This window comes from Chelmon rostratus, chromosome 9 (assembly GCF_017976325.1).
Source record: "Chelmon rostratus isolate fCheRos1 chromosome 9, fCheRos1.pri, whole genome shotgun sequence".
Lineage (NCBI taxonomy): Eukaryota > Metazoa > Chordata > Actinopteri > Chaetodontiformes > Chaetodontidae > Chelmon > Chelmon rostratus.
In genome coordinates, this window is record NC_055666.1 from 9574519 (window position 1) to 9601028 (window position 26510).

At 41.9% G+C, this 26510-nt stretch overlaps 1 protein-coding gene across 4 annotated transcripts; it reads right to left on the reverse strand.

Annotated features, from left to right (window-relative positions):
- Positions 1-250: 250 nt before the first annotated feature.
- Positions 251-26378, reverse strand: afap1l1a (actin filament associated protein 1-like 1a). Of its 4 annotated transcripts, none has more exons than XM_041943916.1 (19): positions 26307-26378; positions 11131-11256; positions 10829-10912; positions 10675-10754; positions 10152-10290; positions 9861-9956; positions 9544-9758; positions 9259-9438; positions 9011-9094; positions 8399-8462; positions 7740-7859; positions 7448-7659; positions 6675-6820; positions 6481-6553; positions 5815-5929; positions 4173-4340; positions 2261-2439; positions 2053-2178; positions 251-1275 (listed from the first exon to the last, which is right to left on the reverse strand). In XM_041943916.1, exons 1-19 carry the CDS (start codon positions 26326-26328, stop codon positions 1249-1251), a joined length of 2256 nt encoding a protein of 751 aa, XP_041799850.1. In that variant the 5' UTR covers positions 26329-26378; the 3' UTR covers positions 251-1248. The 4 variants fall into 4 exon arrangements, with proteins under 4 accessions (XP_041799850.1, XP_041799849.1, XP_041799848.1 ...); XM_041943915.1 differs by lacking the exon at positions 26307-26378 and adding an exon at positions 14633-14800 and having other exon boundaries at positions 10152-10287; XM_041943914.1 differs by lacking the exon at positions 26307-26378 and adding an exon at positions 14633-14800 and having other exon boundaries at positions 2261-2436.
- Between the last annotated feature and the right edge of the window lie 132 nt (positions 26379-26510).

The window sequence follows — 26510 nt, forward strand, 5'->3', positions numbered from 1 at the left end:
ATCGCAAAGCCTGTATATGTCTATTTACTTACAACTCCATAGAAAAAAATGAGGATGAGTTAACTAGTTATAAACAATTGAATTGCCTGAATTGCATCACACTATTTTGTGTCGCACTGAATTGCCTTCATTAACTGCTATAGATGTGTTTTTTTCTTTTTTGGCTTTCATACATTGTTTGGATGAAACAATATTGACCTCACAGCACATCATGTGAAATTAAAAGAATAAATCAGTGACTGGGAACATGTTGGTGCATTTTAATGAAGAAGTTCAGTGTCTGCATGATAACACATGACTAAAGGCCAAATGTTTGAGAATAAGACACATATATTATTCCCTCATCAAGGCAGAACAGTAAAGTGCAAATGTCAACCACAGGATCATCAGAAAAGAGAAAGGCTGCTTTGTATCACTGTATAGCACCACTTTGTTAGTCACTCAATTATCTCTTGCAGAAGTATTTAACTCTTTTTGAGTGGGTGCCAAAAAGGGTCAAGGGGGTGTCGCATTTTGTTCCAAACACATTATTCAGCAGGCCTTGCTGTCGAGCACAGCTTCAACCTGAGAGGGGAGGCTAATAAGTGCAGTCATGAAACAATGATACGCTCAGCCCTGCATGGTACAGAGCTGAATACCTCTGACAGGCAAGTCAAGAAAAGAAACCTTGAACAGTAATAAAGTATAAAACAGACAAAACAGTAGTCATGGCTCACTCTGTACAGGCAGAAAAAACAAGACATTATGTAGCAGGCACATCGTGGCTTAAACTGCCTCCATCCTCACATTTCTCACTTCGCACCTTAGTAAAGTATTTACAACACTGGATGACACAAACCTGTGTTGCCTTTCGATTACAAAGCTGCATACTATGCACTCTCTATGCTCTTCAACACACTTTTCTTGCATCTTTCTTTTACAAACCCTGCTTCCTCTCTTCTCTCATTGCCACACTGGAATCACCAAAGACAAAGAAAATAACTGGGCACAGACAGTGGGCAGTCTTTGGCTTCCTCACATTTGGAAGAGTCCTTTTAGGATTACAGAACAGTAAATATTCAGTGAGATGTACCTCCACCTAGTGGCTCATTTCTTTCATTACAGTTTATTTCCTCTGTAATCCAAAATGAAACATGTTTGTGCTTTGGTGATGTAGAGGGAAGGTTATCCTTAGTGGGATTGAATGTCCCAACAGTCAGATCCTGAAATCCATTCATTGTTTCTCCAGTCCTTTCCACGATTCTACTCTTAGGTTCCTTTCTTTGACTCCCATTCCTACAGCAATAGAAAACATGAAAGGGATATAGTAACAACTTGAAAACAAGGCCATTAATTCTTTAAAAAATGGCTTCACGAAAATATTTTCATAATGAGAGCAACAAGTTAATGATCCTTTGGGAAAAAAATTTCAAAGAGATTTTTTACATTTAATTAACATACACAATTAAACAGAAATGTAAAGAGGCTAAAAACGTATGGTTATGTCTGTATAGCACTTCAATGCTGTCATCCCTAAAATCATCAAAGTACGCCAGTAATCATTCATCAGTCATTAATCAAAATGTGGAACTCATCTATAAACTTTCTTTGCTTCTTCCACTCAAACATGTGCAGATTTTTTCAGTGGATGTCCACTTATTCTCAAAATCCACAACACAATGCTACTAACTTCTTTAGACAAGGATCTTTGACAGTTTCTGTCTTGGCGGTCCACAGTAGTGTAAAGCAATGACCAAGTGAAGGTGCACAAAAAGCAGTACAATCACTGTGATGATGACAATGCCAATCAATGCAGTTAACATCTCCAAGAAAAATACTGCAATTACACTGCAGACCTTCATTAGCTAAATGAGCTACTTTAGACCTGGTGGTATCATTATTGTAGATAAATTGTGAATTGTATTGTGAAAGCAGGAGCAGCTGAACAGGGTAGCTCTTCAAAGTGACTGCACCAACACACACAGACAGTCCATCTAGTCATGTGTGAACTGTGAAACCCCATTCGATGATCTGTCCATACTGACAGGCTGAGGAATTGATCAGACACCTTACCTTTGCCTTCTGCATGACAGTTCCTGTAGAAGAAGCATAAACAGATGGAGGTCTGCGGCGCATCTCTAAGGCACAGTTCACTGGTAATGAATCACTATAGATGTTCTGTGTCTTCTTGCTGGAGGCCTACCCAAAGAGAAAATGCAAAGAGGTAAATAAAAAATGTGCATCAGGCAGGTATGAACATGTATTTCAGCAATGAATATACCTTAACGGGGGGTTTGGCCTCAACAGGCGCACCCAGCGCCCCACCGGCCAGGCTCTTCTTGAGGTTTTCTTGGACCTGAGTCAGCCGGAGCTCCAGGTCCACCCTCTCCGCCTCTTTAGCTCGACAAGCGTCTTCCAGCTGGGACACACGTTTGCTCAGGGACGACTTCCTCCTCTCTGCTACACAGAGACCCAGGACACACAAAACACAATGAGACAAACAAGGATTAAAAAAGAAGAACGTCCTCATTTAGATGCTGTTAAGTCTCAAAACTGAAAACGAAGCACAATGACTCAAGTACTGTACTTACTGTACGTACAGTTCTGTCGCACTTTTACTGGAGTGTTTCCATAGTGTTGCTTTGTATTTGTGCTCCACTACATTTCAGAGATAGTTACTGTACTTTCTACTACAGCTATACATACTTTTCAGATTCATATTTTACATAGAAAACCTATGATATATGATTGATTGTAGAGATGAAACTACCCAAACGTGGTATAGATAATCCAACAATTGTCACGCCCTCCACTTCTGCCCTCTCCTAGTGGCAATCCCTCTTCCCCTCCCCTCCTCTCTCTCCCTCTTTCTATCACACTCATCCTTAGGTGGGCGTGTGCAGGCTGGTGTGTGAGGCACGGACAGGTGTGGTGATCTGCTGATTGTCAACCCTACTCACCTGCAGCAGGGTGTGGTCTACTCAGCTCCATTGTTCTCCTTGCTGCCATAAATACCAGCTTCAGTCCATGGCTCGACGCCGGACCGTAAACTACCTCCATTTTGGACCACCCTGCTACCTTCTGCTAGATTCACCTCTGGTCCCCGAAGACTCTGCTGCTCTAAACCCTCTGCTTCAACTCCAGACAAGCCTCATCTACTGCCACACCTGTCCGCTACCATCTGCCTCACCTCCAGCCTTCCCCTCAGTCTCCGTCAGTAACCCTTGTCTCTTGTTGGTCCTGTAAAATTAGTTTCGTAGCTTTAGTTTGTCCCTGGCTTAACTTGGTTCTAAGTCCTCTACGTTTAGTTGTGTTTTCTACATATAGTGTTTTGTTGCCAGTCTTGTTTCCTGTTAATTAGGTTCCCGTCCAATAACTTTGCTATTTAGCCTAGTACTTGATTTTGTGTAATTATTGCTCTGGGTATCTGGTTAGTTGTAGCCCTTCACTGTACATATTATCACACTCGTGGGTTTTTGTATTTAAACTTATTGTAAATAAACTCTGGTGAAAACTTAGTTGTGTGCTGTGAACTTCGTCTGCGTTTGGGCCTCTGTCTGCGAACCATGACAACAATACAGTACATTATAATGTACCAGTGGCAGGAGTCATTCTATTGACTGATGAGTTCTTTGACTTGTGATTAATTTTGTTGCAAATACTTTTGTCTGTGAAATGGAATATGTTTAAAACTGGTAAGCAGTTTTTACTTAAAAAGATATCAATACATGTTCCACCACTGCCAGCAGCATACTGTTTGAAACTACAGGAAGTTAATTAGATTGAGAGGGAATTTTCAAGGCCATCTTTTTTTGGTTTAATAATAAAAATTAAATGCAGGGACACTCTCTTCTCACATGGCCCTCTAATAATAGAGGTCAGAGCACCACATACGGAGCAGGAATACAAAATGCACACTTGACGTTAATTCCCAGATAAATACTCAACCACGGCACAATATGACTTACTAATTCTTTAGTTTAGGAAGTCTCTGTGATCCGGTTTGTCTCTCCTTCCTGAAGATAATCAGCACTAATCAAGGTACGTATAGTATGTTGTAGCTATGCTGTTCATTTCGAGACTACAGTTTCTGGATACTGAGCAGCTGCAGAGTTATATTGGAAATCAGTTCAGCAATGACTGAGAAGAGTTTGTGTATCATGTGGTGCATGTTACGCTTCATATCTCCTTACCAGAGGCCGTCTTCAGCTCTTCTCTCAGCTCAGTTTTCTCCTGTCTGAGGGTCACTAGTGCATTTCGTATCCCATCCCTCTCTCTTTCTAGCTCCTCTTTCTCTTTCAGGTAACGCTTGGCATCCTCTTCAGCTCGTGTTTTCCCATACTTTCCATACTGGTTGGCGTCTGGGTGGAGATGTAAAAAGAGAGCAAAGGTGAAGGGTCAAATGTGCAGGGGTTATGGGAAGAAGACAAAACATCTCACAGTGATATTTCGGCCTGTCTTTGTTCACGTCATACTACTCACGTGAAGACTATGACGCCACCTCTACAACTTAAACAAAAGCGTGGAACACAAATTTGGTCTTTTACATAATTTAAACACAGAATTTTGGAAGATAACAATGATATGATGCAAGAATAAAAGATAAACACATGCACGCTCCTGCAGAGGGAGAGGTCAGGAGGCAAGACAGCGAATCTAATGCGTGTCCAATAAATCTCAGGTTACTTTCTGCAAGCTCTCAGCTCTGGAGAGCGCTGCCTCTTTGATGTGTCAGAACGTCTCAGTGAAGGTCTGTGAACCAGCACTGAGACAGCCGACCACACCAGTATCACTTCACTAAACTCAGGACGCTCATCTCTACAGAGGCTGACTGACACAACGCAACAAATGGGAGAGGCGAGCGAAGAGGGATGAGATTATGGATGGAAAGTGAGAAGATGATTAACAGGAGAGGGGAAAATGGGATAAATGCTCAGATTTTATGACTGAATTGGTACACTACTGAAAGGATTGTAAGAAGAGCCACAACAAAACAAAAGTTTTGCAATCTACCTCCAACTATATTTAGAAGTGCCATCTGTATTATTCTTGTTTCTGTAGCAGGGTAGCAGGCTGCTGCCCTTAGTTTTTATTTATTTCTTTATTTTGAAGACAGAAAGATGAAAAGCAGAGAGGGGTGTGAAGCTGAAAACACACAGGAGAGAAAATGGATTTACTGTATATAGACAGCTCTGCTGTCCTCTTCTGCTCATGTTTCTTCAGCTCTGCAGTCTGGTTGGTTGTGCATGAATACGTTTGATGAAAAATAATTAATGCTGTAATGCCATTGATACAGTACAGATCACACTATGTTACTGACGTGTCTGTGTTGTGGCTGATGTTAGGTCAATGCCAGGTTGTTCCTCTCCACAAACTGTATTATTAACTCTATGCAGATGACGCTATTTTATACACAAATCCTGACACAATTAAGCATGCATGTATGAACTGCAACGCAGTTCTGATACTATACAAAGATCCCCTGACAAGTTACAACTGGTTTTAAAAAAAAAAAAAAAAATTGTTTTCCTAAACATTGCAGTGCTAATGAAAAATGGCAATGTATCAACACATGGAATGCTTTTGAAAAGGACAGTTTTAAAAAAGGCTCAAATTTGATAGAGTAGAACCAGATACCGTGTTTTTAATTCCGATTAAATCCACTAATTTGTTCACCAGTTTGTCTCTATCATTGAAACACCAGTTGAATGTGTTTTAATTGATAGCTTTGGCCTTGCAATTACATAGCTGTCTCTTAAAAAGGGCACTCCTGCAAATGAGAGCTCCCTCTCAGCGGAGGCGCAGCAATGTTACTAACCAACTAAATGCACTTACTTGAGCCTGTTCGTTTGAGGGAGACTAATGGCTTGGTTCTGTCAGAGTCGCTGCTGGAGAAACTTGACCGCCACTTCCCCTGATTCCCAGATTGCTGCCTGTGGTTCTCCCCTGACTGGGTGGAGTAGAAAGGGGGTGGGGGACATGACAGATGTGGGAGGATGCAAAAAGAAGGATGAGGATAGATGAAAAAAAAGGCAAGGTTTGTATATTAGGCTTAGCAATAAACAAATTTTCAGATTTATTGGCTTGAGAGCACTGAAAGTGTGTGTGTGTTTGTGGCTGTAGGTGGTGAGAATTATGTGACTAAATGCATGTCAGTGGGGTTAAGAAAGGGGTTTACTGGCTGTAAAACTGCAGTGACCTCTTGCCTTCCTGTCACCAGTTTGATGGCTTTTTCTTTTTTTCCCGTCTTTTTTTCCTCACCCGTGCTCACACACTGCTTTTTCCCTGGTCTACAAAAAGCCATCATTGATAGGCATGTAACAGAGCACTGTCTGTCTATTCGGGTGACTGAAAAGGGGTGCCATATTCAGACAGTGACAGTCCCCAACAGCTGCACACACACAGACATGCAGCTTCCAGTCTTGTCACATCAAAGTAAAGCATTACACATAAAGTTTAACTGAGCTTGAAAATGTGTTTGTCTGAGTGCATACGACCCACCTGCACATCCTCGTTAGGGACCTCATCATATGTTCTGGAGTCTGTGGAGGTACTGCTGGAGGACGTGGCCCACCTAGGGTCAGAGAAAAAAGGGAAATTAAATCTGCTTGAGGTCTGAACGTCATTGCGTTGGTCAATGGCCTTGCTTTGACCTCGTCCAAATATTCCAACTGCCCCCTCTCTGTCTCACTCACAGGAAGGAATGCCGTGCAGCGTCGCGGATGTTAGCAATGGTTTCCACGTCAACGTAGTCGTAATGCAGTGACTCTGGATCTGTCGCGGAGCCTGTCTCTGCCAAGAGGACGCCAAGCCACCTTCCAAGTTCCTCTGAGCTGCTAGCCTAAAAAGAGACAGGGCAAATCAGACTTGAAATCTGAAAAATATGATTGATAAATCAGTATTCATTTATTCTTTGGCCACTGATGGGCAAAAAAACAAACAACAAAAAAAACACGGCTAAAAAAAACACAGTGATGTATTATCACTTTAATTGGACATGGACCAATATTAGCACTCATTTGGAGTTGAGTTTCTGTCCAGCCAGTCAAATATTCACTTTCATTTTAGGTGTGCTTTGGTCTCCTGAGCAAAATATCAAGCTTTTTAGCTGTTAAATGCTCCACTATGTTCACCAGCTAGCTGCTAATTTTTTCTGTCTGCTGCTTGGTGATTGACAGGTAGCACAGGGTGGGTTTATTGGAGTTTTATCACTGAAATACAGATTCCTGTTGCTGCTGGAGATAAGGTTGATGAGAGTGGGGAGAGTGACTAAGAACAGGCAGTAAAACTAAAGCAATGAGCTGAAAGATACTAAAATACTCTGTAGAGCTGAGAGGAACAGTAGAGTTGGCTAATAATTCTTTATGGGTTCATAATAGGAGCGACCCTTTCAAAATTCAAGCCATTTGAATTATTCTTACTGTTACTAGTGCAGCTATAAAATAAAGAATACATGATTTACAGTTACCTCCAGAGCTGCCACCTCTGTGCTGTTCCGTAGGATTCGGAAGGCAAAGGGATGCTTGGGTCCCAGTCCCGGGACCACCTCGCACCCGTGGAGGGGAAGTGAAGGCAGGGAGGTCCTAGGGTCTCCTTTGTCATGGTAGAAACGCAGGGAGCCTCTGCACACACAACACCACTGTTCCCGCCACACCTGATTCACCAGCAATGACAGGTAGCCTAAATGGTGAGGAGGGAAAGCACAATGACGTGTCTGCAAGCTTACAGACCTAAAGCGTGACAGTGAAGCAGGGTCTGACCTTGTCGAGGGTCGCTGTAGGATATCCGGGGATCTCCTGGCCGTGGGGGCTTCTTCTTGGAGAAGCTGATGATACGTGTGATTTTACGGCCCGCAGCGAAAGCCCCCCGTTTCACCTTGCCTACATCAAAAAATGGAAGAATCAAACAGCTGCTTTTTGTTCATATTTTTCTTTGCCATTTGGAAACTAAAGACACCCTTAGCTCAGATAGCTCAGCTGTCATCATGAATATTGAACTTTGGTGTGACCTCATAAGGCATTTGATGTTTGTGACTAGTAAATAGTCTTCATGTCAACATCAAAGTTGTAAATATGAAAGTCTGGAAAGTCAGATGTTTCAGAAGCTCTGATATATCCGACTTGGCATTTAATTATATAGAAGTGCCTGAGAATCAAACAAATAAACACATCAATGTTTTTCTTTCAAACTAATTAAATCCACATCCATATTGTGTCATATTGCCAAGTATTTTCAGTACTCATATGTCCAACTCTGTTCAAATGCTGTGAATACTTGCTAGTTCTCTCCCATCACCAACATCCAAACGGCAAAACATGAAAGCAGCGATATGGAAATTAAGTCATGCGATGACAACCAAACAAACTCCATCGGCTGATGAAGACCGTGAGTAAGTGAACATTGAGTTAATATTTCTCACCGTTCTCTCCAGTTGACACACCCACACTGTCTGAATCTGATGTGTTCCTCTCGGCAGATAACCTCTGAGGAGGAAGCACAGGTTTAAACTTTCAACAGCAGCGTCCTACTGAACTGGACTAGACTAAATAAGGCTAAATAACTATACTTGAGACAACTATTGAACAAGCAACTGCCTCTTTTCATTTTCTCACAGGCTGTCTCATAAACATGAACACATAATGACACAAACAGACTTATCCTCTGCTTTTTCCTACCGCTAACTGTATGGAGGCTCCTCTCTCTTCAATCTGCACTTTTATTCATGACAGGCTTTGTGCAGTTTTATGTTCTGACAGGTTGGTAAATTTTAAAGAGGATGTGCCTGTTGCAACACTGACTCACTGCCACCCCTATCATTGCTGCATTAGCACCCAATTGAGCTACGTATCTCCTCTTTGTTCTGCAAGCCAAATACAGGTATCGCTGTGTCCTGTGCCGAGCCAAGCAATTGTTCAGGAAAATTGATGGTGACAACACAATTGCTGCTTGCCACCAACTTTTCCTCACCTCAGCTGTGAATTTAAATTATGTCTTCGGGATAAAATCCACAGGGACGTGCTGGGACACTTACCTTGTCAAGTTCGGTTTTTCTTGGAATGACAGGAGATGCAGTTTCCTCAGGTCCTGCACTCTGACCGCTCACCTCTCTAACGACCTGTGGGGATATTTTTCATGTGTCACTCTCGACTGTGCATTTCCCTTTGAGGTTTGGTTTTCCACACTGTCAAACCCACTTCCAGTGATTGTTGACAAGACTGATGGCTGCGTTGCCAGTCTGTATTCTTGCATGCATACATATCATTTTGAAGTGTAGCTCACCCTTAGCCATCTGTGGGCCTGCTCCTTGCTTTGTACCGCTAGCACCAGGGCATCTCCATTGGGCAAAGTGAACCGAAGTTCATGGTGCTTCCTCTTGCTGTCTTTGGGTGCATAGACCACAGTGCACTGGGGTAGCAGCAGGTCCACATAGGGGGACGTCTCCTTTGAACTCTTATAGCACTGCAGAAAAGAGGACACATAGAACACTGTAAGTTGAGGAAGAGAAGAAGAATTGGCGAGGCTGTGCATGTATCCTGAATGCATGCTTTCCTGAAGGCTTCTCACCTGTAGTCTGTTCTCCCGTATGACAGTGAGCTGCTTCGCCCATTGGCCAAAACGTTTCTTGCGCAGCAGGAAGGCACAGATGCGACAGTCCCTGGCAGGAGGCATGGAGCTCTCATCTGAGGGCCACTGATGAGTGAGTCGGACGCCGGGGCTTCTCTCCTCCTCATCCTCCTCGTAGGACTCGTAGGAACTGCTCAGAGCATCGGAGTCATTGTCTGTGCAAGCGACAAGACAGAAGATAAAGTGTGTTTTATTTTAGGTGAAAAAGGCAGTTTTGTCCTGTAATCTTGTAAGCTTTGGAGGGTAACTCAACTGACATGAGTTTTTACGGTGTGTGCTTATGCAGGTAGTGGGATAGTTGTTTTCAGCATCTTCATACCCATCCTCTATAGAGTTGGGAGGGCTAGGCCTGACTGAAAATGGAAAACATGAAATAACCCCTAATTAGTAATTATGTTCCAACATACAACTTGCACTTTGTAATTATGTTTGTAAAACTGTTATATGACTATGTTTATGTAATTTAAGTGCTGAGTACTGATTTAGAGATTTTTACAGCAAAAGACACTAAGGCCAGTGAGTTCAGCAGAGGTGGGGAAGATGCTGACCTCGTGCAATGATGTACTCGGGCATCTTGCCAGGACTGAGGGGCACTGCCTCCTCATAGTACTCCTCAGGAGGAGGTGTTGTGGGCAGTGGGGGAGGAGAGTCAGCTGAGTGTGGGGCTGGTGAGTCTGCACAGTTCTGCTGAGGGAGACACACAAACACAACTCTCAAATTTCCTACAAAACCATTAAAGAATTTGATTCACAGGCTAAGAACTACATCATCAAAGAGATAGAGTATAACCCTCAAAATGATATCCATAAATTAGACACATGGACTCTGGGCGGGTCCCTAAATCTTAACTCTTCCAACAGCTTGCAGAGTGATGAGCATGTGTGCATGGGAAACCCCCACAACTTGGAATACAATCTCTGTTTTTCTAAGCTTTTTCTCCACAGGTCATTTAGAGGTGCAACAGTCGTTTGCAAAGTTGCATTTGGATAGCGAGCGCTGAAAAAATGGAGAGCATACAACATACTTCCCTCATTCGACGTCCTAAGTTGGGAATTTATATTGCACACTTGCCTGTTTTAAAGTGTCAGCTTGTGTGTTCTTGTCTTCTTTCAGATCATCTGTAACATCCTTTAGGTCTCCAAGCTCGCAATCTATAAACAACATAAAACATACATTTAAACTCACAGTTTGTTTTTACCAGCACCATTTTGCAACTCAAACTCACCAAATGTCTCAAAGAGGGACTCTACAAAGCTGGTGCCATTTCTGTACACTGCTGAGTTCATGTAGATGTAGTCTGTTCCTGAAACTGACGGAGAGGAACGTTTGTTAAGAAACATCAGCTTTGATTTCTCACATTTGACATCTCAAACAACTGCAATCTAGACCAGTTGTTCCCTAACCTTGATCCCACAACATACACCTACAATTATTTCACTTAGCAATTGTATTATGTGTAAAAACTCTTGCCTAATTTGAAATAAACAGAGCAATGTCTTTTCATCTTTCTTTCCCCCTCTCACTAACCTGATGGCTGTATCTGCTGCAGGAGGTTCCACACAGAGGTCTTCTTCTCCTGCGTGGAGGAGCTGAGGTTCTCCTGGTCCAGCATCTGCAGCAGTATGCCGAGCTCACTCACCAGGACCTCCATTGCTGCACAGAGAAGGGGCAAAGGTCAGGGGGGCATAGGTTCAGTATATCAACACAGAGGGCAAAGGTCAGACTGACAAATCTAAACAAACCCCAAGGTGCATGTCAAAAAGTCTCTTTCTGCTTTGCTTTCCCTGTGTCTTTCTTTCATTTTCTGTCACTTTGCTTCACTGTTTGTCGACAGCAATCCTAAGTCACCCTAAGTCTCCCTCCTGTCCTCCTCTGGCTGTTACCGGCAAGACTAAACAATGACAAGGCTGGACTGACAGGAAACGTGTTTGCTAATTGCTCATTAACCCAGGAGAAAAGTTTAACTGAAGCTACCAAAATAACAACACTGACACAGAATACGAACAAAACATCCTGCACAAGGAGCAAAGAAAACCAGTGCTGTCTCTGTGCAGCAGCTCTGAAATGTTGTTGGCTCACACACTGATGGGCACACACCCAAATTTCAATCAACTGTCACTCTCACTGATGGTAAATTAACTGCACCGCAAAGACCTCTGACAAGAATAACTGAAGGACCACTCTGCAGAGCCCTGGGAGCAAGCCAAATGTACCAGCAAGCAGGGACCTGATCTTTATCCAACAGTTGGGAGATTCAAGTCTTGGAATCACAAAAGCAAGAGCTGGCTCAGACAGGCAGACCTGCTGCAATACACACTCTTCCCAGGGCTCTCCGGGTCCTGTAACACTGTTAGGACTCAGCTAATAGGAATCTATGCTTCATATCACATGTTGATCTGAAAGGTGGGACTGGTCCGCTCCCTGTTTTCAGAACAGAATTTAAATAAACTGTCTCACTCCCCCAGTTGCTGGACAACCTGAGAACAGGTCTGTAATCTTTTGCTGTGTTTGGATTCCTCTCTTCTGTCTTTTAAGGGTCTTTTGTATTCTGTCCCTCTGCATTGTTGTATCCTAATATGCATTCCTCTACCTCTATAATCCTAAAATCCTCAGCGAAACCTGACAACTGGCTGAATCACTGCTGGCACACTTGTCTGTCCCCCCACTTCTCACTCCCTCCATCTCTTTCTCTCACTCACTCCCCCATTTTCACAGTCCAACCACATTAGACCTGCTGAACCGTGCATCTTGCTGGGGTCAGCCATGGGACAGCTGCTGAGCCAGAAAAGTCTTTGTTTGGTCGGCGATCATATGGCAACAAGAATTGTTGCATGAAACAAACGCAAAAAAAAACCACACACATATGCACACATGCACAGAAAATGTAAAACACAGAAAAATGCTTGTATGTTGTGTATTCAGTGTCAAAAGTAAACTTTGGTGTATTTGTCTAGAAAAGGCACACAAGCCAGCCTGCTGTGTGTGTGTGTGTGTGCGTGTGTGCACATGTGCATGCCAGTTTGAGGAACACATAAATGAGTCTAGGCAGAATGTTGGACTTGTAGATGCACAGCAATCACCACTGACAAGCAGAAAGTCTTGATGAGCTGAAAGCTGTATCTGGTGTTTGTCCTTCATACATGGTCTACATTTCAGACCGCTCCCACTCCTCAAAGACAGGCATACTTTCCTGAGGTGGGTCTTCCTATGGGCTTAACAATGCTCTCCCGGTTACAGTTAAGAACCACAAGAGCTCTCCTAGGTGTGTGTTTGCCTGTGTCCGTTTAACCACTTTGTCATCTTTACTATTTCCGTCTATTGTAATAAAACAAGCTCACACTCTGAGAAATGGGCATGAGGAATTAATTCACGCAGGGACCTGGAATGTCTCCTCATTAAGATTTGATTCACTCTGGGGAAATAAGGACAGAGAAGGGGAAGAAACTCATGAGAGTGGGATATCTTGGCCTGGTGAGTGTTGTCTCTCTGCCAGAGGTTCCAGCTGTTTAGATTCTGGCTCTCGTGCACCACTGGGCTTCCCCTAACTGAGTGGAAGACAGAACCTTATCCACAGCATGACTCATTTACGGCAGAGAGGAACTGAAATTCGCAACAGTCAGCATTAAATCAAATATAAAACAAGAAATCAAGGCTTTGCTTTCAAGGAGTAGGAATAAAGTAGGTCACAACCTTCATTAAACTATTTTACTATTTCACTTGGACCAGCGATCTAAAGAGCTGATTATCCAATTTGCAGATTACAGCGCTATTCCACTTGTGCCAAAATGAGCAAAGAGGAATTACTGCATAGTATTTGGCATGTGAGACAAATAAGACAACCCTTAAGCCTCATCATGCCTTTATAATCAACACCACTGTACGTACACATCTAAAACAGCACATGATCCCTTAAATCTGTCCTGTAACTGTTAACCTGCTTGAGAGTGTGATGTCTGTCTTTGATGTCTTTTTATGTCGGATAAAACAGATTCTGAGTCTAGCACCTGAGGGAAACTACACACAAGCTTGCAAAAGATAATAATGCTACTTAAAAACAGGCTGGATATGGTTTGATTAAAGCCAGACCAGAGTGAAACTGGAATAGACTGGACAGACCATAAATTTTAATCTACATACTGATTACTTTTCAATCCTAGAGAGAAACCGTCACTGAGGATTAATACAACTTTTGACATCACAAAAGATGCAGGAATGTGTAAAGTCATTCAGTGCTCAAACATTTACCTCCTCACACTAGTCTGACAATCGCTGTTAAACACTAAACACATTCCTCACTTTGTTAATTGTGCAAGGCTCTGCAGAGTGCATTTGTGTGGGTGTGCATGTGAAGTGAAACAGAGAGTTTGTTTAACAGTGCAGACTCAGACCTTTAAAAAGAGCCTTGCATTAGCAGACTTTCTGTGCAAGCTCTTTAATAGAGTGAGAGAGAAGGGGGATGGAGGGGGTGAATAGTATCAGCGAGTTGAGCACCTGTGCTAACATGTCCAACAAACCCTGATATGAAGAATAACGTGACCTCAATCGAGTGCACAGATTTATTTCTTTACTCCCTCCTTTTATTGCCAAAGGCTTTGTTCATGCTGAACTTACTTATCTTGCCACACATCACACAAAATAACTTCACAGTATGTCGAAAGTAACAAAATTCAGCCATTCGGCAGCAACTCCATTTCACAATATTGTTGCAGGCAGACATTCCAGCAAATCACACATGAAATTTCATCCCACAAAGAGTCTCTAGTGGCTCAGCTATTCAGTCTGGGTGGCAAACTACTGCTTTCTCAACAATTCAACATTATTGCCTTTCTTGGTATTTCAGCAAAATGGCATTGTGCTTAAGGCATGAAGTAAACATCACCTGATGCCTCACATTCAGACTCATGTTTACAACCCCTGAACGGCTTCACATTGTTCCCTTTATTTACATCTGATGAACAGATCCTTGCACCTTCTTTAGCTTTAGGTACCTGCTGTGTTAATATAGTAAAGACTTCCCTTCAACACTTACCCTCAACAGCAGTGGATGAGAGTCCCACCATTTTCGAAGATTAACAAGAAGACAAACTGGTTCATTCATACACAAGCAGGTACTGAAGGAGATATTCTGGAGTCAAAGTCTCCCTGTGTGCTCTGCCGTGTGAAGCCTTTGTAGTGGAGGTGAGTTAAAGTCTGCCCACTGCTGCATTCACACTTCCTTTACCTCTCCCTTCCTCCCTCTGATCTGTTATCTCCCTATACCTCCCTCCCACCACGCTCCCCTCCTCTCTTTTCTTCTGGGGGGGTAGGGGGTAGGGAGATGGTGGTGGTGGTGCTGTGTGTGTTCCTGTGTGCATAGCCCTTTTGGATCCCCCTCCTGTAATCCTAGGGATCGTATAGCACCTGGGAAAGCCTTGCTGTGTAAACACACACACATGTCGAGTAATAGCTAACTCACATTCTTTATTCTTTTACATTCTTTCCCTCAATACGTTATTAACCGTTAACTAGTTGCACATAAAAGCTGCCATCCTGAAGATGGCAGTGAACCCACTGACATACAAGATATAGTAAGGCATTGTACTACTACTTTTCATTAGAGCATCTTCAGTATAGTTACTTATGGATAAAGACACCAGCAAAATGTTTCCAGTGAACCTGATACTGCAAATGGTAATCTCTATATTGTAAATGCATTTATTTGAAAATGTAAAAGGAAAGATACCGGAGAGATTGAGTCAAGGCTGTGGTGGGGAGGCAGAGGCAAGTTGAGACTCTTCAGAGTTACACGTGGATGACTTGTTGCCTTGAGGCAGACTCATGCGTCCCAACACGATGCAACATGCTGCCTTCAATCACACACGCACTAACGCTGCACAAACAAACCCGAAAGCACACAGACAAATACACACACAACATGCACAACAACGCAATGTCAGCTGGATGTAGGGCTGCATAAGACTGCACATTAACAGTCACTGTGAAGTTACAATATTAAACTTTATACGGAGCATGCAAAATATAAGATCACCTGTGGTTTTGAATCGTGGTATGACCCCTTTGACTCCCTGCTGACCTCAACACACGTTAGTTAAAATAATACATTTTGGGTTGACGACTGGTTGACGACATTATCTGAGTCCATCACTTATTGTGTTTTTGGGGCGGGGGGTGATATTTTGCCAAATTTTTGTCATTTTATTTTGCTAATGTAACGGTCTGCCTCCAAAGAACGAGTCAGAGATGTTGCTCAGTGACAGACTCTGGCCGACAGCTAGCATGAGCAGAGGCTGCCACCTAGGTTCGGACAGCATCTGAAAACTTTCAGTTCTCGTGTCAATATGATATATATGTTTCAGTACCAAAATTATTTTTGATGAGTTTTCTCAATTACGTTACTGATACATTTTTATAATTATCATGGTGTAAAATAGGCACGTTTTTAATTTTTTCATTTAAAGCAAGAAGCCAACCTTCTGATAAATGATAAATGCTGGCAGAACACAAGCAGACGTACAAGAACTTTGCACAAAACAAACGTCTACTTGGCAAAGTTTTTAATTAAACTGAAGAAAAAACAAACAAGAACGTAATTACAGGTTTTAGTACTTAAGTGTTTTATACTTAGCGCAACAGATACATGTTGGTGAGGGCCAAAAATGTATTAAGGTTTGAGACCCCATGGCAACCAAAACCTCCAAAACAGGAACATTTAAAGAAACAGGATAGAAATACAGTAATGACAAAAAATGAAGCAATAAAGGTGTTCTCTGTGAAGAACATTGCAGAAATACCATCAGAAAATGAGTGACAAACAAACAAGTCATACTGTGCACATACACAGAAGCTTTTAAAATGTACACTCCCAAGGCTGTCAGAGTAGAAAAAGGAAAATTAATGGCGTAATAATATGAACAGGAAGTCTTTTTAACCATCTGTTGATACAGGCAAAGACAGCTTCCCTGAGGCATTTCTAGTGTTACAAAACGTTTCCCAAAATCTCCTCTTGCTGTGACAAATGCCACAGACACACCTTGCTAGACTTGGTTATGGCCTGACAAACCACTCCTCACTGGGACTAAATGTGACCTCTGACCTCCCCGGTAAAAATGTGAACTCACACAGGAACGTGGATGCCAGAGGAGGGATGGGAGAGCACATCATGTTTTAAATATCACATCACATTTCTTCCGCTTACAACTGGCTACAATAGCTCTCAAGTGCTGGAGTAAAACTGACACATTCAGGCAACTGCTAAAACAATTTAGAAGCTGGATGCAATTTACAGATTAACAGTGAGAACCAATCAAGTCAACAAAACTAAACAGGGTTATAACCCAAAGGTTATAACTCCTGCTCGACAAAGCTGCTGTCAGAAACTCAAACGACTGTACCATCTGTGACTCCACAAGAGATCAGTATCTAATGAAAACTGCTGGGTTTTTCTTGGAAGTCTCCCCTTCCTTATTGTCTTTGGACATGATGGATATACAGCCATTTCCCACCCTGATCTGACATGAAAGAGCACTGCAGGTTGAAGACTTTGAGGTGTCCAGAAACACAGTGTGGGAGTCTGCCTTTGTCTCATCACTAAGCTCAGCTGAACAATATGACCCAGCAACTTTTGAAAGGAAAAGCTTTTCTTTTTCTGAGGAAAAAGCATAACCTTATCTCATGTTAAGTGAGTCACAGTTAAGAGACGGCAGGGTTCGAATGTTATCTTCATGCCGTGTGAGGGTTATCTACATACCACCATCCAACTTAGTCATCAAAGCTGAGGCATGCATTTTAAAGGAAATAGCTGAATCATAACACAGATAAAAAAAAACAAAACACATAACATATCACACCTGTTTGTGCACTATACATCACTGAGGTGTGTGTAGCCAGCACATGCAAACAAAGGTGAGGTAAACCAGATGTCTAGATGTGCTCAAGGTTTTTAATTGCATTAAGAGCTGTGCCAACAACGTCTTCTCTCACCACCCTGTGCCCTATCATGATGAAATCCCCTCCCACTCTACTCCTCAGATTCCAGGCATTTCCCAAGTCTGACGGTTCTCCTCTCCCCGGCACAAAACATGTCTGGGCATTCACAAACTGATACCTCCGGAGCCCACAGTAGGCAAACAGAGACAGTGCTGGTTCATTGGGAAGTTGATACAAATCAGTACGATGACTGCAGCTGTGACCTGTCTTTTTGTTACTGTTTGGCCTGTGCATTAGTCATTAAAGGTATGATTTGAGGTGGGTGAACACAGCTTGACTAAGAGATGCAATAGTAATTAATATGCAGGAATGTTGCAGATTTATAAAGGCTGCTATAATCTAGATTTTAATATTAACAGTGGATCAAATTACTGTATATGAAAAGGCTCACTCACAGTAATGAACCCACAGAGAATTATCACCTGAATCTGCAGTTCCCATCAGCTCTACAGAGCATTTTAGCATATTTTTCTAGGTTTTGCAGCCCACAACTTAACAGACCGGATAACAGATGTCTAGGCCAAGACCTCCTCTTCTGTGCGTCGGTCATTGTTTACAGACCGATTACCAAACGACATTTTGCCAACCTCTAAAAAAAATTATCTGTGTATGAATGTAAATACACTTTTTAAAAAAGCTAATAAGAAGCTAAATCATCTTTACATGATAGCCAATGGGCTCTGCGATTGCATTTCAGCCAATGCATTCCACCTCTTTTGCTCTCCACATGGAATGTTTACCTACATTTACCTACTCAAACAAAAAATGGAAACCCGAATGCTTTCGATGCTAAAATCCTGTCCCTTGCCTACATAGTCTCCATTTATTTACATATATCTCTTAATAGAGATTACTCTCACCACGCCGATCAGTGTTGCTGTGTTGCAGCAAGCAGACATTTTCTGGTAAATGGTTATAGAATGCAATAGAAACCCAGAGAGCCTGACACAAACCCAGATAACAGGTAGCACACGGGTCTGGCATACTATGTCAAATATACAGAGATTAAGATTAAAATAATTAAAGCAGACATTTAAAGATCATGCTGGCTCTGATAAAATAACCAGTGAAGAAGACCCATAGAGGCTGATTTTGATCTTATTCCACATGCTGCCAACGGACCACTTTTCCTGTCCCACATTAGTTAATGGGCTGACCAACTGTATGGGGATGCCCCATATGCCCCCTATAGAGATTGGCTTCCTCCTTCTACTGATGACATCACTTATCACCGCCTGCCTTCTGTTTCCTCTTCCTGTCACCTGACCCATTCCCGCTTTTACCGTACTGTCTCTGGTGACCCCATTCTCAATGCACTGTCTAGATCCTATGCTAGATAGAATTGAATGTGTCTGCTTCTACAACTATATTTCAAAGGGATGACAATATAATGGAGCTCTTAAATATGCCTTTATTACAATCCTTTATTTAGCTGCTGCAGATAGTCCCTTAGAGAGTAAGAATTCCTTTCTCATGGCTTTGACGAGTACATTTATTATGTGGGTGGACATTTTAAACAAACACATATAAATAACACGCCCCATACGTGTACTGTATGTCATATGTGGCACACCATAAAACATGCTGGAGCTGACCAGCAGGTGAGGGGAGCATGTGGAAAAACTTATTTGGTTTGGAGGAGTCGTAAAGGTACACAAATTAAGGGAAGAGGGGAAAAAACATGTTCTCCCCACTGTTTTTATTGAACACGGGAAGATGCTTCAGGTTATCATAAAATACAGCAAGAATCCCACACTCCATGACACTCACAAGCGTACTCACAATTACAGTAAATACACAAAAGATAGAAATAGTGCGAGGAAAAAGATTCTTTAAATGTTTTTCTTGAAACAGAAGGTATTATTCCTAGATGTTTACTTCAGAAATAATGTGTTTTTACACTGGCTTCTAGACTGACACTTAAGTTGGCTGTGTACTTGAAAACCTGATTTCATAATATCAAACTTGGCAAAATATAAAGTATTTGGAGCACACATTCCACAGCACAATTACTTTCCAGCCTTACACTTTAGTTTAAATCTCCCTTAAGTAGCACATAGCTTAGATGTAATTGCCCCTATCTCTGTCAATAAATCTAGACATCATTTGACTGGGGTGTGTATGTATCCTGCAGTCAACGTCTATAACAAATTTCTAGTTTGAACGTGTACCCTCACTCCTTCTAATTAGGCCACTCTAATGAGCCTGTCACAAAGAGAAATCTACTAGAAGTCATTCGGCCTCCTGAGGGGCCGGGACATTTCCATGGTGACAGAGTGGAAGAATTATGGGTTTGTGCACTCCCGCTCACCTGTTTAAGCATTAACTGGCTTCTTTTTGAAGGGCAGCAATGGAGCACTGAAGCTTTTGATGTTCTCACACACACACACACACACACACACACACACACACACACACACACACACACACACACACACACACACACACACACACACACACACACACACACACACACAGTTGGGTTATCTGGGAAGCAGTGGTGAAAGCAGAGAGCTGCTCTCTCAGCAGTGAGAGAGAGTTGAAGGCGACTGTTACTGTTACAGGTCAGGTTAGTAAAGCAATGCAGCTCATTTTCCCATCTGACATCCACTATGTTTATTCACTGTGTTCTTGCATAGTTTTAGGAAGATTAAACCCGGGATCAGATTACATGTCATCAACCCAATAATGAGCAAATGCGACAGATGTAGGGCATAATGAACAAAGATGTGTGCCAGAGCTGTAATTTCAATGTGTAGTGTGACAGAAAATACGGAGAAGGAATATTCTAAGGCAGAATGTCCTCGTGCAAAGACGACATTTTCCATTGTTCTTCTTCGTGTTCCCTTCTCTCTTGCCCCAAAGAACTGTTGATTTCAAATTCCTCTCTCCTGTAATCCTTTACTTCCTCTTTGTGATGTTAAATCTATTGCATCTGCCAACACACACTAACAGCTGATCATCAAACGCGCCTGTTTAGCTCTGTGATAGACTGGCAAACTCTCAAGGGAATTTCCCACATCTTTCCCCAGTGCATTATGGGATAGATTTTCCCAGTGACCCTGAATGGAAAGAAGCAAGTTTAGAAAATTGACAGTTGGGTAGAAGTTGTCTGATCATGGAACTGTTGCACTTGCCAGTTGGCAATTATTATATCTGGGTACTTCTCAATATGGAGTAAGGTCAAAGGTCAAAGGTCACAGAACTGACCATGATGTAGAGGATGTCTGTCTGCTAAACCGCCTGCCCCTCTCTTTCTCATTTTTCATCTTCTGCTCCCTGATTTATTCAGGTCTGAGATGGCACAGAGGGCTTGACTCAGCCTGCTGCCAGACAAAGGCCCTACAGTGTAGTCAGTATTATTCAGATCCCGTATCTGCCCTCAGTCCTATGAGATCACCACAATGCTATGTCTCCCTCACAGAAAAGTATTCACATTCTGAGAAAGATGCTATTCTGCAAGTGGAAGCACTGCTTCACTGATGTTGCACAGACAAGGGAAATATACACAGAACACACATGCATGCCTGCAAACACAAGGATAAAGGCGCACATGCTACACGCACACACAAACACACACACACACATACAAATACAAATACACACACAAAAGGGGAGAAGGAGCTGCTTTGTCTCCATTCGGGATTTTTTGTGTAATTGGGATTTTGACCGGAGCAGTGGCTCACCAGAAAACTAGAACACACTCTGTGTCTTCCTGCTGTGGACTGATTGTAACCATCATGTTTACCATTAGTTCTTCTAGTGGATGATCTGAGGTGCCTTTTGCATTCTCCTTGTACTGAGTATTAAAAGCTGAGTAATTTTGCAAGTGCAACATTACTGTAGTTTATTGTGTAAAGTTATCATTAGTCTTTATTGAACATAACATGTGTGTGCACTGTAAGTCTGACTAAACAGCCTTTGCAATCAATACTAAATCACTATTGAATGACCACTGTTAATGTGCTTTATGCAGTATAAGGAATTAGGTCACACAGAATAGCATTTTCATTGTTTTGTTTCTGGATTAACAGGTGAATCCTATCTTGACACAGTTTCAAAATTTCCAGAGTCAGTCATCACTTACACAGTCAGTTTTCAAAGCCAACAAGATTTGACAAAGCCTAAAATAATGGCGCATCAGTTTGATGAGCAAAAAAGGGTGGCAAGTCTGCAGTTTCACAAGTCTTAAATATCATTACAACATAGTGCAAATGAGAAACAACTATGAGCAAGTTGCATTTTAACAATTATAAAACATCACACAATTACAAACTAAAAATTATTCAGTCAACAGTTTAAAAATGATGCATTACTTGATGTAAACCCTCGTAGCCATCTTGTCTAATGAGGCATCTTTCAACATTTTGTTACATCAAGATGCATGTGTATTTGGTCAAAGAAGCTATCCAACACTGTCTGTTGCCAACTGTAAAGCCTGGAGGCAGACCTGTAATCTGCATACCGATACTGACGTGTCTGTGGGATAAAATGATTGCACACAGTAGATAGTTTTCCAGGAATTCTATTTAAACTCTTCTGTGTGCGTACCAGAACCACATTTTGTCAATACTATCGTTACACTGTGAGCTGCTATACCTGTATATTAACATGAATCATATTCCAGTGCAAAAGTCTGGCTGTTGACAAGATAGTTTATCAACATATAGTAAAAGTGACAAGAGGCTAGGTAAATCTTATTCAAACTAAGACTGTGTTACAATCTGCCACACCTCTCTAATAAATCTGAAGTGTCCATGTGACTTTATTACTTGTATCTGTATGCATGCACACCCCAGGCAGAGTTACTTTTCACCCTCTGCAACAGAAGAAAACACCATATTTCTCAGTGTCATAAACACTCTATAGTCCCGCCGTAATGTTGTGCAGCAGATCTCCATGGAAACCCTATATAAACAGCTGTGGAGGGAATGACCATTATGTGACCATATACACAATGCACATGTGCACGCCCACACATGTGCATACACACAAATACCATGCATGTATCTTAGCCATATGAATCATCATGATCTCCTCATCAAACAGGGGTTAAAGAGGGGAATTCCACTTCTTATAGGGCTGGTCCACAATTATCCATGAGGCCATATTATGTGTGTGTGTGTGTGTGTGTGTGTGTGTGTGTGTGTGTGTGTGTATATATATATATATATATATATATATATAATTTTTACTATATTAAATGTAATGTACTGCATGGATAAGTGCAAGTCTAAAAACTCTTCAAGACTGACGAGACAAAAAAAAACAAAGTACCTTGTTAACCTTTCATGTGGGGACGGAGATGGGATGGAGATTCCCTGTCCTTATATGTTTATTATTATAGCTGGGGTTACTATTGGTTAGAAAAAAAAAGCATTTACCAAGCACTGCAGAAAGCATAGACAGCAGTGCTCCACCTTACAACAGAGTCTTGTGAGACCAAGGAATCCACAGACAGCTATTTAACGGACCAATCACAGTCCAATTAAAAGTTGTTATTTGGATGTTTACATGAAGGTGAAGATTTAAATTTGTTGACTCTGAATCTGCAACAACTGTAAAAAAAATAGCACTGACAATGCACTGAACTGCAGGATTTTGTTTGTTATTGCATAGCTGTTTCCTTGGCCCCATCAGATTCTGTTGGAAAGCTGCTCCTGACTGACCTTTGGCATTAAAAATCTGGACCATGAAAGGTTACATTTAGTTACATTAGCTAAAACGGGCACAAGTTGGAAAATACTGGAATAGTCGTATAAGAGTGATATATATTCAAGTGTCAAGTTAGATCCACAAACTCTGCTTTTGCTATGTGAAAATGTAGATTACAGCATATATAATGAGAAATATCACATTAATACACGCACTGACCACTGGCTAGATGACGGCAGCAGATGCATTTCAATTGTGCTCGTCTGCCCTGCTAACCCATACTCACTGACAACATGTTTTAATTCAGCTTTTAACAATTCAAATCATTGTCTACTCTCACATTCTTTCCACAAGCCTGTGGACTTACTGCAGATTTGTATCATGAAAAAACTAATTGTTACTCAGAGCATCACTGGTTACTTTTGTATGCGAATAACAAACTTGAAAGAATAAATTAGGCACACACATACACAAGGAAAAGCACACTCATGCCAGCAAACACACAACTTCTCTTTTCATACATTTTTCAGTAGAATGTGGATATGCAGAGAACTCCAACCATCTCATTAGAGGAAAGACATTGATGGAGTACTGATTGTGCTTACATCAGCACTATGTTACATTTACTTATCACTGTAGAATCCATAGCAGATCACTGTTTTGTCCACAAGTTCTTCCTTATGCTGAAAAATATCCTGACAATAGCCACAATTCATCATAGCTGCTGGTCTAAATCACAGACAATCCCACCACTGCAATGCATCTCTATGGAGACAGCCTCTCCCCTCTCACACCCACCTGATGCTCTGCTTCTCACAGTGCAAACAAGGCCTTTATTACACTGCTGCTCCAGCTGGCTTGGATTGTGCATAATAAGAAGCTCCCACCATTCAAGCTCATACCTGCCTCTCATCAATCCTACCAAGCTTGATATCTGAACACATGTAACTGCACACAGCAAACTTTGACTGTCAAAAAGGGAACAAAAACAGCCTTTGAGACAGGTGTTAAGCTGCACTAATCAATATTTTTAAATGAACAAGTATCAAATGACCCATGACCTGTAATGCGAAGAGCTTCCCTCCTAATAATACTGATATGGTTCACTCTCATTAGCCTCATTTCCAGCAGCAGCAAACAGCTGTCCCAGCAACAAATGGCAACAGACAAAGTGAAGCATTTAGCCACTAAAGACCTGGTATTTTCCTCAGTGGATAGCAAAACAGAGCTAAAAGGAGCGTGTCACTCACCAAATGGACACGAGCATGGCCCTAAATAAACACTAAAGATGCTAACTGCAGGCCAGGTGTGTGAAGAGGCTATCTTTTGCCAATTAATTTCACATATCAATCATTGATAAATACTGCTTTACAAATCTGACAAGTGAAGAGTGACATGTGACTAAAAAAGGCATTTTTCCTGTAGGCAAATAGGCTGTAAAGTTGTCAATCCCGTTTGCTTTCAAGTGCTACTAAAACTATGAAAGTGGTTGGTAGATTTCACATTTTAAAAAGTTACTTTCCCACAAACTGAATCCTTGTTGATAAGACAAATCAGGGAAAAGTAATTTAGCAGCAGCCACTCAGGAGATTCAAAGACCATATAAACAGCAGGGTGCTCCCCAGGGATCACAAGTCTCACTGTGTTTTCTCCTGTGGTGTTTACACAAACACAAAGCTCAGACAGAAAGTGAGTCAAGCAAAATTCCTGTGTGTTTGTATGTGTGTGTATGTGTGTGTGTTGACAGAGATGGGAGTGACAGGCAAGGAATCCTCCCAATCTGGACAAGACCTAAATACACCTCCTCTTTAGATACTTAGTGTACACACCAACACACTGGTAACGTCCACACAATCCACACACACTGACAAGGTGAGGAAGGATAGAAAAGAAGTAACTAATGAATGGGAAATGAAGAAGTGACATGTGACTAAAAAAGGCATTTTTCCTGTAGGCAAATAGGCTGTAAAGTTGTCAATCCCGTTTGCTTTCAACGCAAGCCAGCTGAGTAAAAATGTCCATGAAGTTGGATGTAATAATCACTGTCATATGTTTACCTGCCTGGTGGTCGGCAACAAGTCTATGAAAAACACTCAAGTCTCTACACAGCTCTAAAAGCCTGATACAGCAACATCAGCTGAAGCACAAATACAGATCAAACAAACTTACATCAACTATAAACTGAAATCATAACTTCAACTTCAAAAATGCTGAGTTGGGTCACACCTTTCCCTGGTAATGCTATTACTTCTAACCTCACGGCAAGGCCCACGAGGGGGGCAAGTGTATTTGTTTTCTATTACATTGTGGAAAAATGTTGGACAGTGCAGGGGGCCAACTGCACCCCTCCCAGAAAAAACACATGGGGCGGAAACACATTTTGTATTTCTAGCTATTTCAACACAAACGGACTGAAGCACTGTCAGTGCAGAAGAAGTCTCTGCTGGTGGTTTCCAGTATCAAACAATGACCGCCTAATCTCCAAATATCTCGTCTCCACATCCAGATATTTGACTTGACTCAGGATGAGTGAGATTCACTTTCTGAAACAACAATCAAACTTTAGATGAGCACTTGGTTTTCTGCCTTTCCAAGCAGCTGGGGGGAGACCACAGCAACATTATTTATATTTTCAGTGCACTACCATTTTGTCTTCTTTAAATGTACAACAGGAGGGAGAATTATAAGGGGAGGGGGGGTCTCAGACAACTGATTCTTGATTGTAAGAGTCACATACAGAGAATGGCAATTTAGAAAATAACGTTACAGAAAATAAAATGGAATTAGGGCAGAAATATAGAAAAATCTAACTATATGTTTATGTATTCCTAGCGCGGTGTAGGGAGCCCGGTGCTAAAGTCCCGAGGTGTGGGAGGAGGGAAACACAGAGTGGGTGTGTGAGAGGGTCCCACTGTTTGGACAGCCCCGAAAAATGACCAATTACAACTTAAAACAATCATGCATGTCTGAATCCACCTTGGCAAACTGCTCAAAGAGACACTCTCAGCACTCACCGTACCAGTCCAGCTCTTTCACAGCAGTGTTTCAGGTTGTAGACTTACATTTGGTGCCTTTTGTGTCCATTCCGCCGGTGATGCTGTCAGTTCTTCAGGTTTAATGCGGGCCCATGAGTGAGTATGTGAAGGCGTGCGCAGTCACTGCTGACAGATACCGTCTACATTACAGATCCGCTGGTCGGGAACTTGAGACCAGCTGCCTCTCTGCTGGGTCCTAGCGTCAGCCGCTGAATTGACCTGCCTACACAG

Coding starts and splice junctions, on each gene's coding strand:
- afap1l1a (XM_041943913.1), bottom strand. CDS start 14,663: ATGGTGGGACTCTCATCCACTGCTGTTGAGG. Junction 8,463..9,010: donor GAAAAACCGAACTTGACAAG/GTAAGTGTCCCA, acceptor CTTCCTCCTCAG/AGGTTATCTGCCGAGAGGAA. Junction 2,179..2,260: donor AGGCCAAACCCCCCGTTAAG/GTATATTCATTG, acceptor CTCTTTGGGTAG/GCCTCCAGCAAGAAGACACA.